General features: G+C 35.6%; 1 protein-coding gene across 1 annotated transcript in view; it reads left to right on the forward strand.

Moving 5' to 3' along the window:
- Itsn1 (intersectin 1) overlaps nt 1-22,710 on the forward strand; it is a 203,526-nt gene that overhangs the window by 101,522 nt on the left and 79,294 nt on the right. The window contains 6 exon segments of the mRNA XM_047565087.1: nt 412-561; nt 651-791; nt 5,953-6,040; nt 6,338-6,477; nt 19,017-19,144; nt 21,505-21,734. Of these exon segments, the coding sequence (XP_047421043.1) occupies nt 412-561; nt 651-791; nt 5,953-6,040; nt 6,338-6,477; nt 19,017-19,144; nt 21,505-21,734 (877 nt within the window).

Below are 22,710 nucleotides of genomic sequence, written 5' to 3' on the forward strand. Positions count from 1 at the left end.
TAACCTGTAATAATAGCTTCTCTTTTGTTTGGGAGAAAAACAAGTTTTGTTTGTTTTAGATCTGTGTGATTTTACTGAAGTAGTTTTCCTTCCTGTTTGTGAGTCTGTAAATAAGAAGGAGCACTTTTATTTAGCACATCACATGTTCTGGAAGACATGGAGAATGAAATTCAAATGTGAAACGATCCTGTCAGTTCTCAGCTTATGTAAATATGATTAGTTCTAAATATTCCCTTTTTTCCCACAGAAGGAGCACTGTATTTTTATGAAGTTTTTTGTTACTTTATGATATGATTTCTTGTAATGTCTAATATTTCATTCTTAAAAAGAAAGACTTACTAGATGATACTTTTGTTAAGAGACATGTTAGAGCATAAGAACTGAAAAATTAATAAACTGTGACTTTCACAGGCTGCAAAACGGGAACTTGAGAGACAACGACAACTTGAATGGGAACGGAACCGAAGGCAAGAACTTTTAAATCAAAGAAATAAAGAACAAGAGGACATAGTTGTACTGAAAGCAAAGAAAAAGACTTTGGAATTTGAATTAGAAGCTCTCGTGAGTGATATTTGATTATGCCTTGGATATATACCAACATTGAACCATTAAAAATGGTAATAATTCCTGTTATCTTTCATTTGTTAAAGAATGATAAAAAGCATCAATTAGAAGGAAAACTTCAAGATATCAGATGTCGATTAACCACCCAAAGGCAAGAAATTGAGAGTACAAACAAATCTAGAGAGTTGAGAATTGCTGAAATCACCCATTTGCAGCAGCAGTTACAGGTGAGAAAACAATGTATCATGAAAGACTTTAGGCTTATGTGCTTGCCTGATTCGTTTTATTTGTTTATTCATTCAACAAACTGTAAGCATCTTCCACATACTAGATTTCTGGGAAGAAAAGATGAAGTAGTTGGGGTCCTTTCCTTAAAAGTAGGCTGTCAAGTAAACAAACTCAGCAGATGTTTGCTGCACACTGCTAGGTGCCAGGCTCTCTTTTAGGTACTGGGCCTACAGTGTTGAACAGCAGAGATGAGGCAGAGGGTGAGCTGAATGGACCTTACCCTCTGTTTGCAGGAGGGACACATACTAACAAAACTATAAAGTGTGTGTCTATTAGAAAATGAAAAGTGACAAAGACAGTGAGTAGGGAAGGCGATAGAGTGTCCTGGGGGTAAGCAGTGTTGTGATTTTAACTAAGGTAGTCAGGGCAGGCCTTTTGTGAAGGTGACATTTACACAGATTTGAAATCCCTGCTGGACTAAACTGTGGAGTATCTGGCAGAGCAAGTTCTAGGCAGGGATACAGCAGTGCTGACCCGAGGCTGTAGCAGGTTTCTGGGAAGCCAGACCGTACAGGAGTGGTTGACCAACAATAGGACTTGGGCTTTTCTGTGATGATTAAAATAGGTGCAATTAAGATTTTTAGGGGGGGTATGAGAAAGATGTGTAGATAAGACTTGAGACTTGATAGTGTGCTAGTGGCAGTTTTGCCTTCATTCAGTTACCTCTCATCTGTTATCTCACCTGGTTTGGTATAAACATTGGACTATAGGGGCATCAAATTCATGCAGATAATTACGTGCATATCATCATATTTGACCATAGTGACTCTTTTATGTCTAACTTCTTTTTCTCAGCATGATAATTTTGAGATCGATTTTTCCATGTTGTCGAGTGAAAAAGTACTTTGTTCCATTTCATCACTGAGTAATATTTACTGATCCATTCATCTGTGGATTAATATTCAATTAATTGCAATTTGGGATTTTCATTACTAAAACTACAATGAACATTTATGTATAGGTATTTATGTGGAATCATGACTTATTTCTGTAAGGCAGATGTTTTGGAGTGGAATCCGTGTCATATAAATCTATTTTCAACCTTCCCAAAAGCTATATTTATACTCTTCACATTCTGTCAGCAATCTGTGAGTGATACAGTTGTTTCTCATCCTTACCAAGACTTAGTGTTATCATTATTTCTAATTTTGACTTTTCTAGTAGGTATGTAGCAAATATATTTCATTTTGTCTTTTGCATGCATTTCTGTGAAGACTGATGATGTCGGGCATCATTTTACATGTTGCTTGGTATCCTTTGTGTATCTCTGAATTGTCTGAACTTGGTCATTTTTGGTCGAGTTGTTTTTCTTACTATTGAATTGTAAGAGTTTTATATATATTCTTGTTAATAAGTCACTTGTCAGGTACATGATTTGCAAATATTTTCTCCTAATTTTTGACTTGCTTCTCATTTTCATACTATTTTTAAAAGGCAGAAGTGTTAAATTTTGATAAGCTTTAGTTCATTAATATATTTGTGTTATTATACTTTTTGTTTTCTGAGAAATCTTTGCCCCATGGCTTCAACATTTTCTTCTATATTTTCTTTCAAAAGTTTCATAGTTTTTACATGTTTAGGTCAATAATCCATTTCAAGTTGTTTTTTGCATATAGTCCAAGTTGGAAGTTGATCCACATTTTTCTCCATAGTATACCCAGCACTACTTCATTGAAAATACTTCCTTTCCCATTAAATGTCCTTGGTAACTGTTGAAAATCAGTTGCAAAGTCTGTTCTGAACTTGTTCTTAATTCTGTATCTATCCTTTCACCACCACCTTACTCCATGGATAACTATAGCTTTATTGTGGTTTTTGAAATCAAGTAGTTTGAGTACCCCGTTACTGGTTATTGTTTTTTTTTTTTTTTTTTTTCTATTCTAAGACATTTCCATAAAAATTACAAAATCAGCATGTAATTTTTTTTTCAAAAATACTTAGAACTTTGTTGGAATTCCTTTGAATTTATTGATTATTTTGGGAAGATTAGACGTTTACCAATATTGAGTCTGATAGCTTATCTCTCAATTTACTTAGGTGGTTGCAAATTTCTTTCAGCACGTTTTGAGTTTTCAGTGTATAAGCATTACATGTATTTTGAAGTTTTCCTTAAGTGTTCTGTAGTCAGTGCAATTGTATGTTGCATATTTTTATTTCAATTTCCAATTATTTGATGTTAGTATATAGAAATAGAATTTATTTGTTACAGTTTTGTATCTGTGCTATTGTTTAGCTAATTTCTCAGGGTTTGTTTTTGTTTTTTGCGGTGCTGGGGATGGAACCCAAGATAGCAAATATGCTAAGCAAGTGCTGTATCACTGAGCTACATCCCCAACTCCAGTGTCTTATTTCTAGTAGGATAACTTTCTGTAGATTCCTTGGGGTTTTCTAGCTATGTAAACATGCCATGTTTAAAAAAAGACAGCTTTATTTTTCATTTTCTAATCCATATGCCTTTTATATCTGTGAACACCTAGGTAACTATGTTCAATAATTTTGATGAAATAAATTCACTAAAAGATACAAGTTGTCAAAATAGAGTTAAGAAGAAAGAAAAAAAACCTCAATAGTTGTACATCTATGAAGTAAATTTTACTATTAAAAATTCTACCACAAAGAAAACTCCATACCTAGAAGGCTTCACTGATAAATGTCACCAAAAATTAAAGAAGAGATGTCATTTAACACAAACATTTTAAAATAGAGGAGGAAGGACTATTCTCTAACATTTTCTGAGCTCAGCATTACCCTGATACCAAACCCAGACAAGGATATTTCAAAGAAAACTCCAAACCCATATCCTTCATAAATTTAAATGGGAAGATCCTTCTTTTTTTCCAGTCTTACCAAGTTGACCAGGACCTCTAGAACTATGTTGAAGAGAAATGCTGAGAACCTTATTCTGGGTCTTAGAAGGAAAACTCTCACAAATAAGGAAGGCTAACTAGGTTTTATATAGATACCCTTCATCAGGTGAAGGACTTACCTTCTCTTTATTGCTGAGAGTTTTTAATCTTGAATAGATATTACATTGGGCCATGTTTTTTGTTTGTTTGGGGCATCTGTGGATATGATTTTTTTTTCTTTTTTCTTTTGTTAAGATGAAGATTTATATTGATTGCAATTTGAATGTAAAACCAACTCCACTGCTGGATTACACCACACTTGGCCATAGTATATTACCCCTTTATAAAAATATTTTAGAATATTCAACTTGCTGTTGTTTCATTAAGAATCTTTTCATGTAATTCATGAAAGATATTGATTGCCTTCCATATTTTTCCTCTATTTATGTGTCTTTCATTAACTATTGATGAAAAGTTTCATAAAGTATTCCCCTGGAAATTTTAGGGTTAAGGGTCTTGTTTTATATCAATTTATCACAGAATGTTTTGTGAACAAGCACACTATTTATGACTGATGTTTGGGATGTTCAGTTATCAATATTAAATAATTAAGATTCATAAAATATTGAAGGGGAAAATAATACATAATTTGAAGAATGAAAGAGATGAAGCTGGTAAGGAGATACTGGTTTGCTTCCTTTTGTGGGTTAGCAGATACTTTCTTTGCAAATGAGTCAGGTATCCCTTAATATTGGTTTGACCTACTTTATAAACTTAGGTTATACAATTTGAAGTAATGTTTATATAAGTAAAACAATCTCAGTGATCTGAGTCAGGCTTTGTTTTGATATTTATCTTAGTTCAGGAAAGAAACTTTGGGATTGGGAAAGAAGAAGCAGAATAAGAGGAAAAACTCAGTTGTTTTGCTTTTTTGAGAAAATCATCTGATTTGCATATTATGTTCTGTGAAGTTTTTCTTGTGTGTGTGTTGGAGGGGGAGTGCTGGGGGTGGGGGAGTTATTTATAGAAAAAGAAGCTTCTAAATCCTTTGTTGAGCTGACCCCTCTGCCATTTGTGCCAATAGTACATAAAGGGTTTTTTCCACATAGGCTAGTCTGTATCCAAAAGAGAGGTTCTTAGCCTCTGGTAATTTTTGAGATAGTGTCTTGCTGTTTCTCAGGGCAGTCCTGAACACATAGGCTCAAGTAATCATCCTACCTGAGTGTATAGCTGAGTATACAGGTGCATACCACCGTGCTGACTCTGAAAAATTTTAATTATGGCATTTTTATGTTTTTAAGCCAAAAATCAATACTTGGAGTTCATTTTTCATAAAGGTAAAAATAAAAGTCAAGTATTCCCTATTATATCTGTTTTTTTGTTTTTTGTTTTGTTTTGTTTCATGTTGTTTTTGGTACTGGGGTTTGAACCCAGGGACATAATACCGCTAAGCTACAACACAGGTGTGGCCATAGTGCCTGACTTCCCTTTATATCTGGAAAGCCTACCATTTTACTAAAACATGTAGAAAGAAGATACTTTCAGCTCAACTTAAGCAAATACTGTGCCTGGCTTATTACCCACAAAAAACTCCAAACAGCCATGTACAGTATGGTTTTAGTTTTTTTCCTTATGCAAGTTAAAAAATGGATGGTTCAAGACTTTTGTGTACCTGTTTAAAATTCCATCCTTTGTGATGGAAAAAAATGCAGGGTGGTTAAGATTCTACTGGTTAAAAATCTCTCTTGTTCCCAATTTCAGGTATATCGTAAACCTAAATTCTGCCATATTAAGTATCAAAGCTCAAGTTAAAATAATAGAGTAATTCCTACCGAATTAGTTTGTGAGCAACAGAGTCACTGTGTTTGCACTTGATCTCCATGCAATTGAGAGATCCTTACTTCAGTTTTTTCTGTGCAGAGTGTACTTGAAGTACTATCTTTAAAAGCTTATAAATGTCCAGTATGTCAACAAGAATGTAAGCAATGCCAAGGGAGTTATAACTTTTAACTTTATTTTAGTGAAGAGCACTTGGCAAACAGTTCATTCCTTGGCAAGAAAGCAAGAGTCACCCTGACTAGCAATTAAATGCGGTTTACCATAAAGGACTTAGAAGAGTCGACTAACCTCTCTGCCATTCAGGCCATTCAGGAGTATCTCTGAGGGTCAAGAAAACGGACTTAAGCTCTAATTTTGCATGTGGACATCAGAGTGTTCCCTGTCATTCACGATTGTTTTCCTCATTCTCCCCTAGGAATCTCAACAAATGCTTGGAAGACTTATTCCAGAAAAACAGATACTCAATGACCAATTAAAACAAGTTCAGCAGAACAGTTTGCACAGTAGGTATTTTATTTTTAAAATTGACTTTTTCCCCTTCCTCTCCTTTACTTCCTTTCTTTCGCCTCCCTCTGTCCTCTCCCTCCTTTCTTTTATATGTGCTGGGGATTGAACCCAGCACTCACCTCATGTGTGCCAAGCACAGCTCCCTGGGCTCTACTGCTGAGCTGCACCCCCAGCTGCAACCTTTTCCTTTTTACAATCAGCAAGGATTTCCTTAGTGACATGAAAACTTTAAAAACATTTCCCTCACTGCCAATTAAAATTTTTCCTGTCTCGCAATGTTTTTTCTAAAATAGGAGATTCACTTCTTACACTCAAAAGAGCCTTAGAAGCAAAAGAACTAGCTCGGCAGCAGCTACGAGACCAACTGGATGAGGTGGAGAAAGAAACTAGGTCAAAACTGCAGGAGATTGATATTTTCAATAACCAACTGAAGGTAACTATTCTCTGTGTGCCTACATGTATGTCTTACCCTTTCATTTTTCTAACTGTCCAGGTGATTAGTTGATATGGAAAAATCAGAGGCAGAAAAATTGATTGCACTGGCTTTTATGCCTTGGTGAAAGCCTTCACATTTATGGATGAGCATTATGCCATCTAAATTACATTTGTCTCCCTGGAAATATGAAAATGAAATTGGCATCTATGAATTCAGACTCAGTGAGTGAACCCAGCATTATGTCTGTTTTTAACTTGAATTATTTTGTATACATTTCCATTCTCTTACCTGTTTATAACCACATCAAGTGGAATTCCTGAAACTAAGCCCCAAAAGCTTCCTCTTTCTTGTTTTCTTTGAGGACTGCTTGGAGGGATTCTTTCTTTCTCTTAAAACTGAGAATTTTTCTGCCACTTCTTACCTTCAAGATTGCTTAAGTAAGTAGTCATTTTGTTACATCACGTTCTAAATTTTTATTGTTTAGTAGAGTAATTGCTTTGGTTTTGTGGCAGAAGTGGTATATGTTTTTGTCACATTTACATGGGAAAACTCAGAAAAATGCTAGAGCTCTGAGTAAAGATCACAGCTTCTTTCTGATTATTTTCAATTTAACTTCACAACTTTATCATCCTAAGAATGTTAGCTCTTGCATTACATCCAGAATGGAAATAGCTCATCATTTTCTTTTCTTTCTGTCTTTCCCCTCTCCCCGCTTTGGGTACCTTGGATTGAACTCAGGGGCACTAAACCACTGAGCCACATCCCCAGCCCTTTTTATTTTGAGATGGGGTCTTGCTAAGTTACTTAGAGCCTCACTAAATTGATGAGGCTGGCTTTGAACTTGCAATCCTCCTGTGTCATCCCCAGAGCCACTGGCATTATAGTTGTGCATCACCATGCCTGACTAGCTCATTTCTTTTAAATAATTATTATATATTATTTTAAATTTAAGTAGATAATAGAATTTTTATCTGCTATGTTCTTTCAGAAATTGGATGTTATGCTTTTTTTTCTTCCAAATATTTGTTTTTCCTTTTCTAACTTAAAATTCTTTATAAACATGATTCTGGCCACTCTAACTTTTGATACTAGGAAGAAGTGAAACTCCTATTCTTTATTTCTAAGCCAAAAAAATTAAAAAATTGAAAAAATTATAAAACATATTTGAGATTTTTAGTTGACCTCTGGATTGAGAGACTAGACCAGATTGTCTGGACATCTAAATTTGAGGTATTTGTGCTGTTTTTGGAGTATTAGGTAATGAAACTTTGCTTGATTGTACAATCCTGAGAATGTGCTCTTAGGGAAAATATTATTTAGCCAACTTAGTATTTTTCTTCATTTTGCTTTTTTGCTTATGTTGTGTGGGTATGTATCTTATCTGTGTTCTGTATTCGTATTTTGTGATTAAGTGTGGCATATTACTATTGGAAGTGCAACTGTAAGTTCTCCATCTCTAAGTACAATCAAAATTCTCACATTAGTCTCAATATGACTGGTCACTCTTTCGAACAGAAACAATATAACTTGGTTGCAATTTTTACAGTGCTTTTTAATATTCTCTTGGAATACAATCTGTGAAGTATTCAGCTGTCTCCTGAACTCATTAATTCATATTTTGGCCTTAATGTAGATTCCTTTACTAGAATTTTGATTCCCAAAATAAGGTTCAGATATTAGAAATGATACTCTAGGGGTAGACTTGATTAATGCTTTGAAGATGTAGGATTAAATAACTTTGGTAATTGAATTGCTGTTGTCATGCTAAAGAAAACACCCTTAAATGTGAGTCATTCTTATGACTAATTATTATTATTATATTTTATTTTATTTTGGGGTACTGGAATTGAACCCAGGGTGCTTTTAAAACTGAGCTACATTTCGAGCTTTTGTTTTCTTCTTTTTTTTGAGACAGGATCTCACTAAGTTGCTGAGGCTGACCTTGGACCTACGTCTTCCTGTCTTAGCCTCCCAGTTCACTGGGGTTACAGGTGTGCACCACCATACCTGGCGACTGATTACTATTTAATTAACTAATGCTGCCTTCAGTATCAGAGCTCTTCTTATACAATTCTACAAAGACTGACTTTTACCTTTTTGCCCCCCACTACCCCTTTTTCCAAATATACTTGTTTTTAAATAACATTTCTTTCTTTTAAATTTTTATTTTGTTTTTCATATTAATTTGGTTTAATGATTAATAGTTAATAATTTCCTTCTTAAATTTAGTCTAGTGAGTAAAAAAATCTTGAACCAGTATAACTGTATTGTTTTTGCTATGTAACTCCCATTTAGAAAACCTACTGAATCTGGTTTGTTGTCTTATGGTTATTATTTTTTAGAATTCCTCTGAAACTAAAACAGAAACAATTAAATTGAAGAATCAAAAGATTTATAATTTGATTGTGACCACTCAGAGGCTGCGGTAACATTTAGTTTATTAAGGGTCTCCTTGCCTACTTTTCTTGTTGCAGCCACACTGGAAAATGTGAAACATTTTTTCTAATGTTAGAGCATGTATATTAGCAGCTATAATTTTTTATACCATGAGATAGACCAGGAAGAGCCAGCAACCTGACTCTTGGAATTTCTTGTATACCTCTCTGATAGAGCAGTCCTTTTAGAACCTAGATGATGCAAAACTTTACTTCTGCCTTGCCTAGAGAGTAGTCCATTCCACACAGCTAGCCTGATGGTGTGGATCTGCTCTGCCCTATATTAAACCTTCCTTTTCTAAAGGAAACCAGCTAGAGTATAGAAAAGAAGTTAGCTCTTGGCAATTGTATTTCATGTTCATAAAGAACAGTCTTTATTAACATGGAGGACGAAACTGTAATTCATCTGATGCAGGCTAGTATGAAGTGTTTTGATTAGTTGACCAGTACGCTAAACCTACGTTAGCTTGTTGACTCCACAATTGAGGAGCCAATTCTCTCTCTCTGGCTAACTGCTTGTAATACATTATTCTTTTGCTTTCATGCACAAAGTCATATCCAGTTTTTTAGGTATAAAATTATATAGAGAACATTTGTACCCTTCTTTATCCCTGATCTGAAGTGTAAGGATTGAGAAGTATGTTTAGTTTCTCTTTTGAGAGTTTATGACACTAAGAATATTTTATTACTTTCTGATATGATTTAGTCCTTTCCTCCAGAATGTCTATTCAGATTCATTTTTTGTTTGAGGATTTCTTCCATTTTCTTCAATTCAAGAAGAATTATATTTCCACCTTCCCTACACAAGATCTGATAAACAAGGATGGAAATGAGATCAAGTCTTTATTTAAAAAGAAAACCTTCACTGTTGTAGTCAGGTTAACAGGTCTTTGTTTTCTATAGGAACTGACACTGAAAATATGAAGCATACTTAGAATTATGGTCCACTATTGTGATTGACATGATCTCAAATTTTGGGCCCTTTTGTTTTTCTCTGATCTTTTAAAAATCAGGGTGCATTCTTTCTTTTCAGAAAAGGCTATTTTCATGCATTTAAGTAGATATTTACCTTATAGTTGTGGTATTTATATATTCCTAGAAAGATCCCAAGTTGTAGGAGGAATATAGCTCAGTAGTAAAGACCCCAGTGTGCATCTTTATAACTTATCACCATAAACCAAGAAATACTGAGAAAGGAAACAAGAATCCACCATAGTGAATAAACTGTGCTTTTGTTTTTTAAATAAGTCTTTAAAAGGGGGGGAGATGGAAGAGGAGAATAAATTATAGCACCGGAGATACTGAAACTCTTGTGCTAGAAATCCCTCAATTAGCATCTTTTATGTATATGCTATCTCTGATATGAACTATACATTTTACCTTTTTGGTGATCATCTGAAATATCAAATCAGAAATAATTCATTTTGTTAGTGCATAAACTAGTTCTAGCATAAATTAGTACTTCCTAAAGTAGTTTTAACTCAGCGGATCAAATTAATTTACCATAAATTTCTGTTTTTAAATGTATTCTTCTGAGCATGGTAGCACATGCCTATAATTGCAGCAGCTCAGGAGGCTGAGACAGGAGGATTATGAGTTCAGAGTTAGCCTTAGCAACTTAGTGAGGCCTAAAGCAACTTAGTGAGATCCTCTCTCAAAATTAAAAGGGCTGGGGATGTGGTTCAGTGGTCAAGCATGCCTGGGTTCAGTCCCCACTACCCACCACCCCGAAATGTATTCTACTTGCAAAAAGTATTTTATGTTAACAAATCAGTCATCTCAAATTTGTGTTCCAGAAACATCTATTTGAAATTGTTGGTTGTGTATGACTTTCTCAATTTCTTTTGGAGAAGCTATATGCTTAAAACGCATGTAATAAACAGTCTTATAATTGTTTTCTTATTTATGGTGTTTTACTAGAGGTATAAAATTCTGGTTCTAACAAGTGTCAAAGCCCATAGGGTCTTTTTAGACAGTAGCTTTTGTCTTCACCTTGCCTTTGGCAGTAATAGTAGTAACTATGGCAGTTTTCCTTGTTACTGTAAACCCTCATGTTCCATGTCTTAATACTGTAAGAATAACATGGAGCAGCAGCAAAAAGTATAGTTTACAGTTCACAAGGTTCCACTGTGTGCCTGTAAAGAGCATCTAACACCCACAGAGGCAAGGTTTTCTGTTTCATGTTGAAAGCTGAGTCCGCGTTGGTCCTTGTCTAGTCACTGTGTGCTGGACAAGTCCAGATGTGAATGGCCGTTTACACCGGCGCGTTTCTTTCTTCCAGTCAGTGGCAATGGAGGAGGCAGTGTGGCAGTGCCTGGCAGTTCTCCTGGGCTGCGTCATCCACTTAGACTTCTTTCTAAAGGTCTCCATGCCCTACTCGGGCAATGCACATCTTTCTCAGACTAAGAATGATGAACCATCTCCAGCTCTGTGCTTCAGTTTCCCCTCCGCAGATGAGTGCCCAGTGTTTCAGATAGCATTTACCATGAAGTACTAAGCTTTCTTTTTAACAGTTGATTATGAATAGTAATCATGGAGTCTGATTGAATCTTTCCTCTTGAAAAGTTGTGTGTGTGATGGTATAAGTTCTGAATTACCTGCTGGACAAGGTACTGTACACTGTAGTCTTGTCTTTATAACAAGCATTTAAGATTGTTTAATTTGCCACTATAAAATTTTGAAAGAGCACTCAGTTACTGTTGGTGTCTATGTATGTTTTTCCACCATGTGGAAGACCATATTTTGGCCAGGATATTATTCCAAAAGGACATAGTATTCTATTTCTTAGTGAAATTTGAGTATTTAGGACTAATGAAGAATCATGTTTTTTAATACACTTGGGAAATTCTGGCTTCTTAAGTTAGACACAGGAGCTGTTAGAAATATAAATTCTGTTCATAATGATACCCATTCTAAAAATTGCTCCTACGAACGGAAGTGATGAAATGAGAACGCCAGTCATGGTAAATGAAGTTGTTTGCCTAACTAAGACTTTTCTGCTCTTGGCTTAGATACTTACTTTCATGATGGGCCCATTCATTCTGAAGGCAGTGAAAGGGAAAATGTTTAGCAAATAGAGAAAAGAAAAGAGCTTGAGAAAGAACTTAAAAACAGAAAAGGAAGTCAGGGGAAAAAATGCATATGAAGAGAAACAGTTTTGGAAAGAAAAAGATCCAGGAAGAGGAGATGGAAAGACAGGAAGAGAAATAACAGCATTGCTCTCCTATAATTAGTAGAATAATGTTTGACTGTTCTGTGCTTTGCTGTTTTGTTTAAGATAAAATTTTATTTTTGCCTGTATGTTCCTTCAAAAAAGACTTCTGAATGGAAGTAATAAAGTCCTCTAACTCTTTACTTGTGATTGTGGGAACTTCATAGAGATTCCTCAAATATAATAAAATTACTAGAAAACTCTCCAGCTTCAAAATAGTTAACAGATGTTGTATATTAAGTTCTGTGTCATACCATTAGTGTGGTTGGTTGGTTGGTTGGTTGGTTGAGTTTTTTAGTTAGAGGGCTTTTTTCTTTTTAAGGTAGTTAAATAAATTTAAAAAAAATGTTTACTAAAAGATTACCTGGGAAGGGAAGAAAAGCAGACTCAATTATTAGAAAAGATATTTTCTTTTGTTTTCTTTCATTCTCCTGTTTACTCATACCCCTTGACAACTTTATCCTTCAGAATGATATGCTTCAGAATGATTACTTTGTGAATATAAAAGACATTTGGGGGAAAATTCAGATTTTTAGAAAACCTGAAGTCAGTTTTTCTTTCTGGCAATATGAGTTATTTACCAGGCCTCCTGGGAGGTTCCTGTTGCCTTCCCCTGTTGCTCCTCCTCCCTCTTTCCCCATCACGCACTACGTTTCTGATACGTTGACTGCCAGTTAGAGTCATGGGGATGTAGTTACTATTTGGTGAAAGGTTGACTTCAGATTTAAAAGTAGTATTTTGAACATGTTTTTAAACATTAGTTTAGCCTTTCTCAGAATTTAAATTACTAATCATATCTTTTTATTTATACTTCTCTTGCTTCTATTATTTAAGAATGAATAAACTTATTTCGTGAAAAATGGCAGGGCACAGTGGTACATACCTGTAATCCTAGTGACTCAAGAGGCTAAGGCAGGAGAATTCAAGTTCCAGGACAGCCTCAGCAACTTTGTGACATCCTGCCTCAAAATTTTTTTCAAAAATGAAAGGATTTAGAATATAACTCCATGGAAAAGCACCCTGGGTGCAATGCCCACCACCAAAAAGAAAAAATCGTGACAAATGGGATGTTCATTTACCTTGATTTGGGACATAGTTTATGTGTTCTGAAATTGTTTTTTTTTTTTTCAGATTTTCCATACCAGTACAAGTTCCCATATCTTCATTAGGTTTGTTAGTTGCCTTTCTTTTATAGTTTGTTTATTTATTATTATTATTATTATTATTACTATTACTATTATTTTGGTACCAGGAATTAAATTCAGAGGTGCTTAACCACTGAGCCATATTCCCAAGCCCTTTTATATTTTGAGACAGGATCTCACTAAGTTGCTGAAGTTGGCTTTGAACTTGTGATCCTTCTGCCTCAGCCTCCTGAGCCACTGGGATTGCAGGTGTGCAAAAATTAGTGCAAAAGATTAGTCTTTTATAACTCAGAAGGCCTTTTAAAAACTCTGATATTGTGTGCTACATGTTATCTCTGGGTTAGAAATAATTATTTTTTATATAAATGCCCTTCTACTTTTAACTTTGTTATAGATATTAGATTACAGAAAAACAAATACCTGGAATTTCTGATGCTGGTATTTATAAGGTTGATTTAATTTTTAAAAACAATTTTATGTATAATGTAAATAATTAATCAGAGTATATTTGGTTTTGTTTCTCATTTCTAAGAGAGAACCTGAGTTAAAAGCCCAAAGCAAATAAATTTCCATTAACTGCTAGTTTTCTTTCAGAGGCCCCTATCGCTACTTATTTTTTTTCTCTTTATTATCATTTATACAAAGTAGGGTTTATGAAAGGAAATTCCATATCTGTTATTCAGGTAAATATTTATACTTCAAGCAATAACACTTCACAGAATACATCTTATTTTTTACTATCTCAGAACAAATGAAGAAGAAACATTCACAGTGATTAAGTCAAGTAATTCTGTGCCCTTTGGCATAGTAATAGAAGAACCATCTACAGTGAACTTGAAAGTGAGCCATATTTCTCAGTGGAAAAATAGTTGGATCTTTTTCGGTATTTAATTTGTCAAACATATTGCTTTTGTAATACTCTGGCTATATGCCATAGGATGTCCAAAAGATGTTTTATGGTTCAGATATCTTAGCTCTTTAAGGAAAATAAGAGCTTTTTACTCTTCATTTTTTTTTTTTCACTCTTCATTTTAGGGAAGAAAATTAAAAGCAAGTTGATTTTCATTTTATCTGAACTAATACAAGACAAAAATCTTTGTCAGATTTTTACTGTAATTTATAATCTGTTTTGGTTAGAGACCCTTTGAGAATCAACTAAAAGCTATGATCCTCCTTTGCCAGAAAAATGCCCACATGCCCTGAATTTGGCATGCAGTTTTTAAACAGGATCAAAGCTTTTTCATGGATTCTGGTTAAGAAACTCAAATCTATATCTTTAGAAATATGTTCATGTTATTGGTGATAAAAATATTATTATTTTAAGCCAGGCACAGTTAGTGCATGCCTCTAGTCTCAGATACTCAGGAGGTTCAGGGCCTGCCTGGGCAACATAGCAAGACCTTATCTCATAATAAACTTAAAAAAAAAAAAAAAAAAAAAACTTACTATTATAATTTATATACCATATGTTATATAATTTTTTCCCTTTTTGCCACATTTGTAACATGTAGCTACCACTTCTTGAGTGCTTGTTTAATGATCTCTTATTTATTAAGAAAGTAATTATACTTAATTAGAAGACAGTGTTCAATTATTAACCATTATAACTACTATAAAATATATCATACCCCTGAATAGACCTTACTAAGGGAAAATCAGCAAAGTTGTACACTTGTAGCAATACCTAGCCATATTTATATCATCGTAGAGGGATTGGCTTTAGAAAAACTAATTTTGCTGAGAGCCATGAATGAAAATACTGACTTGTGATTCTTAATAGTTTCTTTGCTTCATTTCCCCTTTGTTGTAGTAGAGAAATAACTGTGACAAGTATAAATGCATGTAATAGAAATTTGCAGGATCACTGTAATTGGGTTCCCACTAGGAAAAGTTATTATATTTAGCGCTGTAAAATTTTTCTTAGTTACTTCTCCCAATAATTCACTAATATCCTAGGTAAATAAGCAATTTAATGACACCAGATTTGTTTGTTACCTTGAAATATTTTTCCCTGAAAAAACAAAAGAGTGCTGTTAAATAATTGTACTTGGACTTGAGTCTCTTTAACAGTATTGAAAAATAGTGGGAGAATCGTGCAGCCATCTGCCACCCTGTGTGAAAGGACTCAGTGTTCCAAACAGGCTTTGTTATGGCCAAGGAACGAAAGCCATTCACCAGTTTTTAGTACATGGTCAGCATTTATAGATTGCCTTCTCAGAAGTTCAACTTTTTAAAAAAGTTTATCATCCCAGAATTATAAATGCTGTGCTCATGTTGGTTTACACCATCTTAAACTCCCAAGTCCAAGGATAGAGAAGACCCAGAATGCCTGCCAGTCCTGCTTATAAGGTCACCTCCATTACCTTAAAATTGATTGTGTATCTCAGCAGTGTTTAACTTGGATGAAGAAAATGATAGAAAATCTTCTCAGTCTTCAAATCTGGATCATAAGCTGTCAGAGCCTTCTGTTACCTTCTTTGACATCTGTTATTTTATAGCTCCCACAAGCTCCATTTCCTTGGAGGTACTTGAAGCAGCAGCTTATTTAGATAGTTCCAAAGATAGGTTCAGCCTATTCTGTAATGCTGAACCTATTTATGCTCAAAAATAAATATATTTAAAATTTTTTCTTCCTTCTTGTGTTTAATACATTTAAAAATAATTGTTTTTTAAACCGTCTCATTGGCATAATTTCTTCTGTAGATTCTTTAAATTCACTTCTTGTTACTTTTTCATTTTATAGCACTTCCTAACAGATTACTATCTTTATTTCCATCTGTCTTGACTATATCTGGAAATTAATGATTTACCATCCACATCCAATTACTAGAGCTCAGCATACAAAGGAGACATGCAGTGTGATTCTTAGGAAAAATGAAACATCTTCATTTGTGCCCCTGACTACCTGGCACATGGAACATCATGGCCAGTTCCTATTCTGGTTATGCTGTATCTGTTATTAATATATTTAATATCACTGCTTTTAATACATTTCTCCTGGATAAAATAGAAACTTTTAAAATAGGTAATCAGGTTCTTGAACTTCAAACTGAACTTGTATTCCTCTCCTATCATTTCTTACTCCTTTGTGTTTAATTTCAGCTCATGGTTATTTTGTTTGTACCTTTTTGGCTTATTTCTGCAGTAAGAATAAAGCCCTAATTAAAGAGTCACTGATGTCAATTAAGAGTACATATTCATGTGATAAACACTGTCTGAGAATATGAGTTTCTAGAACTAAAAAAAAAATCCTAAAGATTATCTATTCCATGATTCACTGCTGACCCATGTCAGGAGCCTGATATTAGGACCCAGATGTCTTGGTTCCCAGTTTGGGACCTTGTAGTTTAGTTTTTATTTTTTTTTCCACCATAAATTATTTAAGGACCTATGTATGAATTTTATGCTGTTAAGGATGAAATTTTAAATAGAAAAAATGTAAATCTTTCTGTGACTTATGCTTCCTTATAAAAGGTCTTTGCCATTGAACTAATGATAGATGAGGTCTTTCCTATCTGTGTGTGCTGACTTTTGGGCTTTGATCCCTCCCTTAGGGCAGTTAGAGTTTGATTTTGTATCATTCCATTCCAGTTCCCCTTTTCAGTGGAGAGTTAAGCCAAGAGTGCAGATTATTCTTAACAACAGGATTTGGCTCATTCTGTTTCTTTTCAAAATATTAACCGGATTTTTCATTCTCATTATTGGAGATTATTATTTCTTCTTGATTCCAAATCACTATTGAAAATTAATATGGCTGAAATTTTAAATTAAGTTTTACATCCTGCAGTATGGTTTCGAGGAGGGTAATAAAAAATGAAACTCTTTTTTTCTAGAGTTGACTTTTCTCTCACAGTCGGATCTTCCAGCTGTGGGAGTGAGGCTACGTTATTACTTTTCCTCTCCATTCTTGACCACCTCTGCCTGCTCATTGGCCAAGCTCCCATCCCAGGTGCCCTTCCTGATTCAGAAGCCCTGTGCCGGGGCTGCTACAATAGCAAAGAGCCCTCCAATTTTCACCTACATGTTTCCTGTCCCTACTGTTCCTGCCTAAAAGTTCCCGGTGTTATCTGCCAGGTTCCCCCTGAAGCCCTTCCTTTCTTCCTGTCTTCCACCTTTTCTCCAGTTTCATCCCTTACCCAGTACCTTCTTCCCCATACTCCTCTGATCTCCAGTTAAGTTTTTTCTATATCTCTTTGTTCCCTTTTAAAGACTCGCAGAGCCATTTATAGTATCCAAAAGACTTGTATGTGTATTCCAACTGGATCCTTGTAACAGTCTAGTAAGAAAAGGTTAGTTTAACCCTTGGGATTTTTTTCGAATGGTAAGTGCATTTTAACACTGACCTGATACAGATTATCCCTCTATCTTTGTTGATCAAGAAGGAATCTAAAGGTAGGAGACCTGGAAGAAACCTAGCTATCTGGACTTAACAGTGAGCAAGAAGATGACAGAAGACAGGGCAGGCCTTAATCCTTAAATCTTACTATCTTGACTCCAAGCTACCCACTGGGTGCACCAGCTCTGGTTAGGCTGACCAAGGAGTCACTAGAAATGCATTCCTGGCTCTACTGAGCCTCCCACCCTCAGCAGCGCTGGGTTCAATCCCAGCAACACCAAAAACAAAAATATCTTCCATACAGGGCAAGGACTTTACCCTGAGCTACCCGCCCTCCAGCCCCTCTCTGCTGAGCACTTTGACATTCCTGATCTATCATTGACCCAAGTAAGAGGAGTTTTGGTGACTGAATTTGTCAGTGACCACTGGAGCCCTGTGGAATCAGAAGATTTCCCCCCCATCAGTTGTTTCCCTGTTCTTTGTTCTTTTGGGTGTTTAAATCTGTGATTCAGGGTCATAGAATTAATTTTATTTTCAGTAATCTGTTAAGGAAATTAAGGTTATTCTGGGTCTGGTATAAATGAGGAAATCTGATACAAAGAGGTCATCGTCTAGTGACCTGTTAGATACTTTCAGCCTGACTTCTCGTTTAGTTAAAGCAGTTGGCAACCTCATCCATGGATTTAGTAAGAGAAGAGGATCAGGAAGAAGCAGACACTGGGGTAGGAAAGAATTAGGGTCATGGAGCAGAGCTGTCCATTTTCTGTAAGGCAGTGTCATAAGAAGGAGAAGTTGTATGGAAGTGGTGTGTCAAGAGGTGTGTGTTTTCTAAACCAGTGAAGGTGGGTGAGGACTCATTCTCAGAACTATAAGATTTAATTCAGGAACATCACTGTGTCTTAAAATGGGTTAAGTAGCTTGGCATGGTGGCACACGCCTATAATCCCACTGGCTCAGGAGGCTGAGACAGGAGGATCATGAGTTCAAAGCTAGCCTCAGCAACTTAGTGAGGCTGTCTCAAAATACAAAATAAAAAGGGATTGGGGAGGTGACTCAGTGGTTAAGCACCCCTGGGTTCAATCCCTGGTACCAAAAAAATAAAAAGGGTTAAGTTTCCACTGTTGTCACTGAGCCTTTATTGGTGCAGCTCCTCCATTGGCCCCCGTGAGCTAGTTCTTTCTAGATCAATCATGGGAAGTGGTGTAATGTGTTGTGGCTCACTGGCAGCCTTTGGAGCTCAGGCATATCAAACGTATTGTGATCTTAGTTTTCCAAGTTAATGACATTTCAGCCCTGAGTGTCATCTCCTAAGTGCCCTAGGCTCCCCACTGTGAAATGCTGCATGCTGATAAATAGTTAATGCCTGTCCCCTCATATCATTACATAAACGGTGTCTTGATTATTTATAGGAACTAAGAGAAATACATAATAAGCAGCAACTGCAGAAGCAAAAGTCCATAGAGGCGGAACGACTGAAACAGAAAGAGCAGGAGCGAAAGATCTTAGAATTAGAAAAACAAAAAGAAGAAGCCCAAAGGTGAGTCTTTTCAGTGGATTGTGGTCCCATTGGAAGAAACTTCAAGTATTTACTCTTCTTTGTTTGGCTTCTCCAGGGAGTTACCATATCAGAAAAAGCCTTCAGTCTTTAATGTGTATGTAGACAGGAACAAACACATGTATACATAAATCTTTGTATATCTAAGTACCCCCTGAAGGTTTTGGTTAGTTCCCAGAGCTCTCCTATGTAGATAAATGGAATTATACAAGGAAATTGGGACACTTGGTTGACTCATTTGCATGCTAATGACCAAAATACGTTTCCAGTCCACAGCCTTTTAATAACAGTGTCGGTCAAAGTGCCTGGTTTGAAATCAAAGTCCCTGAGCTCGCTGGCCACACAGGGCTTCTCCAGCAAGACCAGGATTGTCCCTCTCTGTCTCTTTTCTTCTTTTATGCAACTGCAAATTCAACTTGAGTACAAAAGGATAAGATTTGCCACTGCTGCTTAGGATACAAACTTATTCTTGTCTCTTTTTGTTTGGATGTTTGTGTTTGCAGTTTATTTGTAACATTCCGTAGTAACTGTGGAAATTGTTACCTTTTGGTATATCTGATTTTGTTAACAGGTATTTGTTTTTTGAATTTCAGTTAATTTTAGACCCTTAAGGGAAAAAAAATCACCAGTTATCCCAGTGATTTGCTATAAATTATAAAAATTGGTTATTGAAATTAGACTTTAAAAGAGGAAGAAACTGACACTTGAGGCAGGTTGTTGACTTTGAAGACTAAGCTCAGCTAAACTACCCTTACTTGTGCATGCTTCTTTATGGGTATATGTAATATTCTGAGTCCACTTTGTTGTTTGTTTGTTTATATTTTTGTGTCTTAATGCCAGCGGAGGGAGTTGTGATCTCATATCTGCTTAGAGGACTACTTTATGGTTTCCCTAGGGGGTGGGACTAAGGATTACTGCCCTGGATTTGGCAACTAACTTTCACTCTTCCCTTTTTTGTCTTCAAAGTTTATAAAATACTTTCATTATTTATACTATGCTGCATCAAACTTTGACATTCTTGCGAGTAGAAATAAACTGAAAATCTAATACTGAAAATACCATAATACAAATATAGTAAAAGATACTTCAAATACATAAATGGTACCAAAAACTTATCTTCAGCTATTAGATAGTTATATGCTATACATCTGGTGACCTTCATTGGTAGAAAATTTAAAGCTGTTTTTATTGTGGTCTTTTTTGTTTGTTTGTTAAGAATGACAATTAGCATTTCTACCCCTCCAATAAATGTAGGTTTTTTTTTTTCTGTTTTCTTAAAAAATGTTTTTAAATTGTAAGTAAAACATTTAAGGTTTAAGCTAAAAAAGAATTCTGCCCTAAATTTTCATGTTCATAAAATAGAAATAAATATAATTTTTTGACAAGGAGAATTAAAGTATAATTTGTCTACATTATGTTCCTGTGGTAGCTTTCTAGTTCCAAAAGATGAACCTTGTGAATTGCCTTGTCACAGTAGAGTAGTTCAAGGTGGAGATTGGAACCAGGCAGGCTGCTTGGAATTGAACCCCAGACATGGACTGTGTGATGTGGATAAGTCATGTTATATCTCTGCCTCAGCCTCCTCATCTATAAAATGGGGATAACCATAGGTCCTGCCTGCCCGATGTCTGTGTTAAAGGAGTTGTTCTATAGAGAACTGATTATCATAATTGTGAAATTATATGAAATTACACATTAGTTTCATTTAAAGTGTTTTAAATTTTGAATGGAATGAGCAAAAACTCATTCCAAGTCTTTCCTTGTGAATTTCAAATTGAGGCCAACATAATTTTCAGGCCTAATTTAACTTATGTCAGCTACTTTGCAGAATAACAGCAAAAATTTGTCAAATTCCATAAAATAATCCCTTGCTTTCAGCTTCAGGATTGGGAGCAATGTGTGCATGTTAATGTGGTATACCCTTAGCTAGGGAGGAACTTTAATGGTCTGATTGATCATGGGCTTATTTAAGCAATATTTCACTTACAACTTTTGGGGCATGCTTAATCTTCATAAAAGTTATGTTCCTCTGTGGCTTTGTTTTTTATAGTTTAATACCAGTTTCAACATTGAGAAGTATCTTTTTCTTATTCTTGTAGCCACTTTATGAAACACAGAACAGATTTTCTTTCTGGGTTTTTTTAAGTCATTTGATTTTTGTCTCACTCAGAACTGGAGCCCCGAAAGCCTGTGTTTCATTGATTCAGTTGCTCTATCTGAAGAACAATGTTCCCTTGCGTTTAGCAGCTCATTGACTAGATGGAGCTTTTTGGTGAAAAAAGACAGCAGTAGTGTTCAGTTAGAGTTGCTTCCTCACTGTAATCAAGCGTCTTTGTTGGCAGACGAGCTCAGGAAAGGGACAAGCAGTGGCTGGAGCATGTGCAGCAAGAGGATGAGCATCAGCGGCCAAGAAAACTCCATGAGGAAGATAAGCTGAAAAGGGAAGACAGTATCAAAAAGAAGGATGGCGAGGAAAAAGGCAAACAGGAAGCACAAGACAAACTGATTCGGCTTTTCCATCCACACCAAGAACCAGCTAAGCCAGCTGTCCAAGCACCCTGGTCCACTGCAGGTATTTGAGGCCAAAAGTGATTCTAGGGGCTGAGGGTGTTGCTCAGTGGTAGAGAGTTTGCCCAGTATGCATGAGGCCCAGGTTCCATCCCCAGCACCAGGAGGAAAAAAAAAGAAGGGATTCTAGAAGATAAGTCATCTCTCTCTAAGAGCCTCTTGAGAAACGTCTGTCTAATTAGGCCCTGTCTTGTGTACATCGTAGAGATGAGATTGTCAGTCTTTTGTTTTAGACAGTGCAGCTCTTACTTCCTCAGAATCAGTAAAGCTCTGTTTAAGTGGCCTCTACTCCACTCCACTGGCATCCAGGCTTCCTCTGCAGACTGAATCAGAGTAGCATCAAGTTCCATTATCAAACCCCACTCATACACCTAACTTTGCTAACGCTGGCTTGCAAGATAGATACTTATCTTGCAAAAAGAATTGGTTGATTCTTCTGTTTGATATTTTTCCCAGGAATTTCTGGGATGTTCCTTCAGCAAAACGTGGCACCTCTCCCCCTTGCCTATACAGTGTGGCACTCACTGTTTTCTACCTTTTGAAAAGTCTGTTGTGTCCTTTGTACATAATTTGCCTCTTTAAAAAAAAAAAAAAAAAAAGATATATGAAAGACTGATTTAATTGAAATGACTATAAGAAACTGTCCAGTGTATAACATCAGAGGCAAGCTAAAATACACTTTCAAAGTCCTTGTGTGGTTGTATAATATTGTACAGCTTGGCCAAAAACACTCAGTGTAAGACAGTAATGACTTTTGCTTTGTATGGTAAATTATACTGGTTTTATTTGTTTGCTCAGTGTGCTTTTTTAATGCTGTAGTATAGAGAAAGAAATTAAATACACTTTCAAACCATTCCATGAAGGTTTACTTGTTTCCCTTTTGCAGTATGCAGGAATGGGAATAGGGATATGGAGTTGGCTCAGGCTCCATGACTGAAGTTCCTTGTACTTTCTCCTATTTAAAATGAAGATTTATTTAC

The sequence above is a fragment of the Sciurus carolinensis genome, chromosome 9 (genome assembly GCF_902686445.1).
Source record: "Sciurus carolinensis chromosome 9, mSciCar1.2, whole genome shotgun sequence".
Lineage (NCBI taxonomy): Eukaryota > Metazoa > Chordata > Mammalia > Rodentia > Sciuridae > Sciurus > Sciurus carolinensis.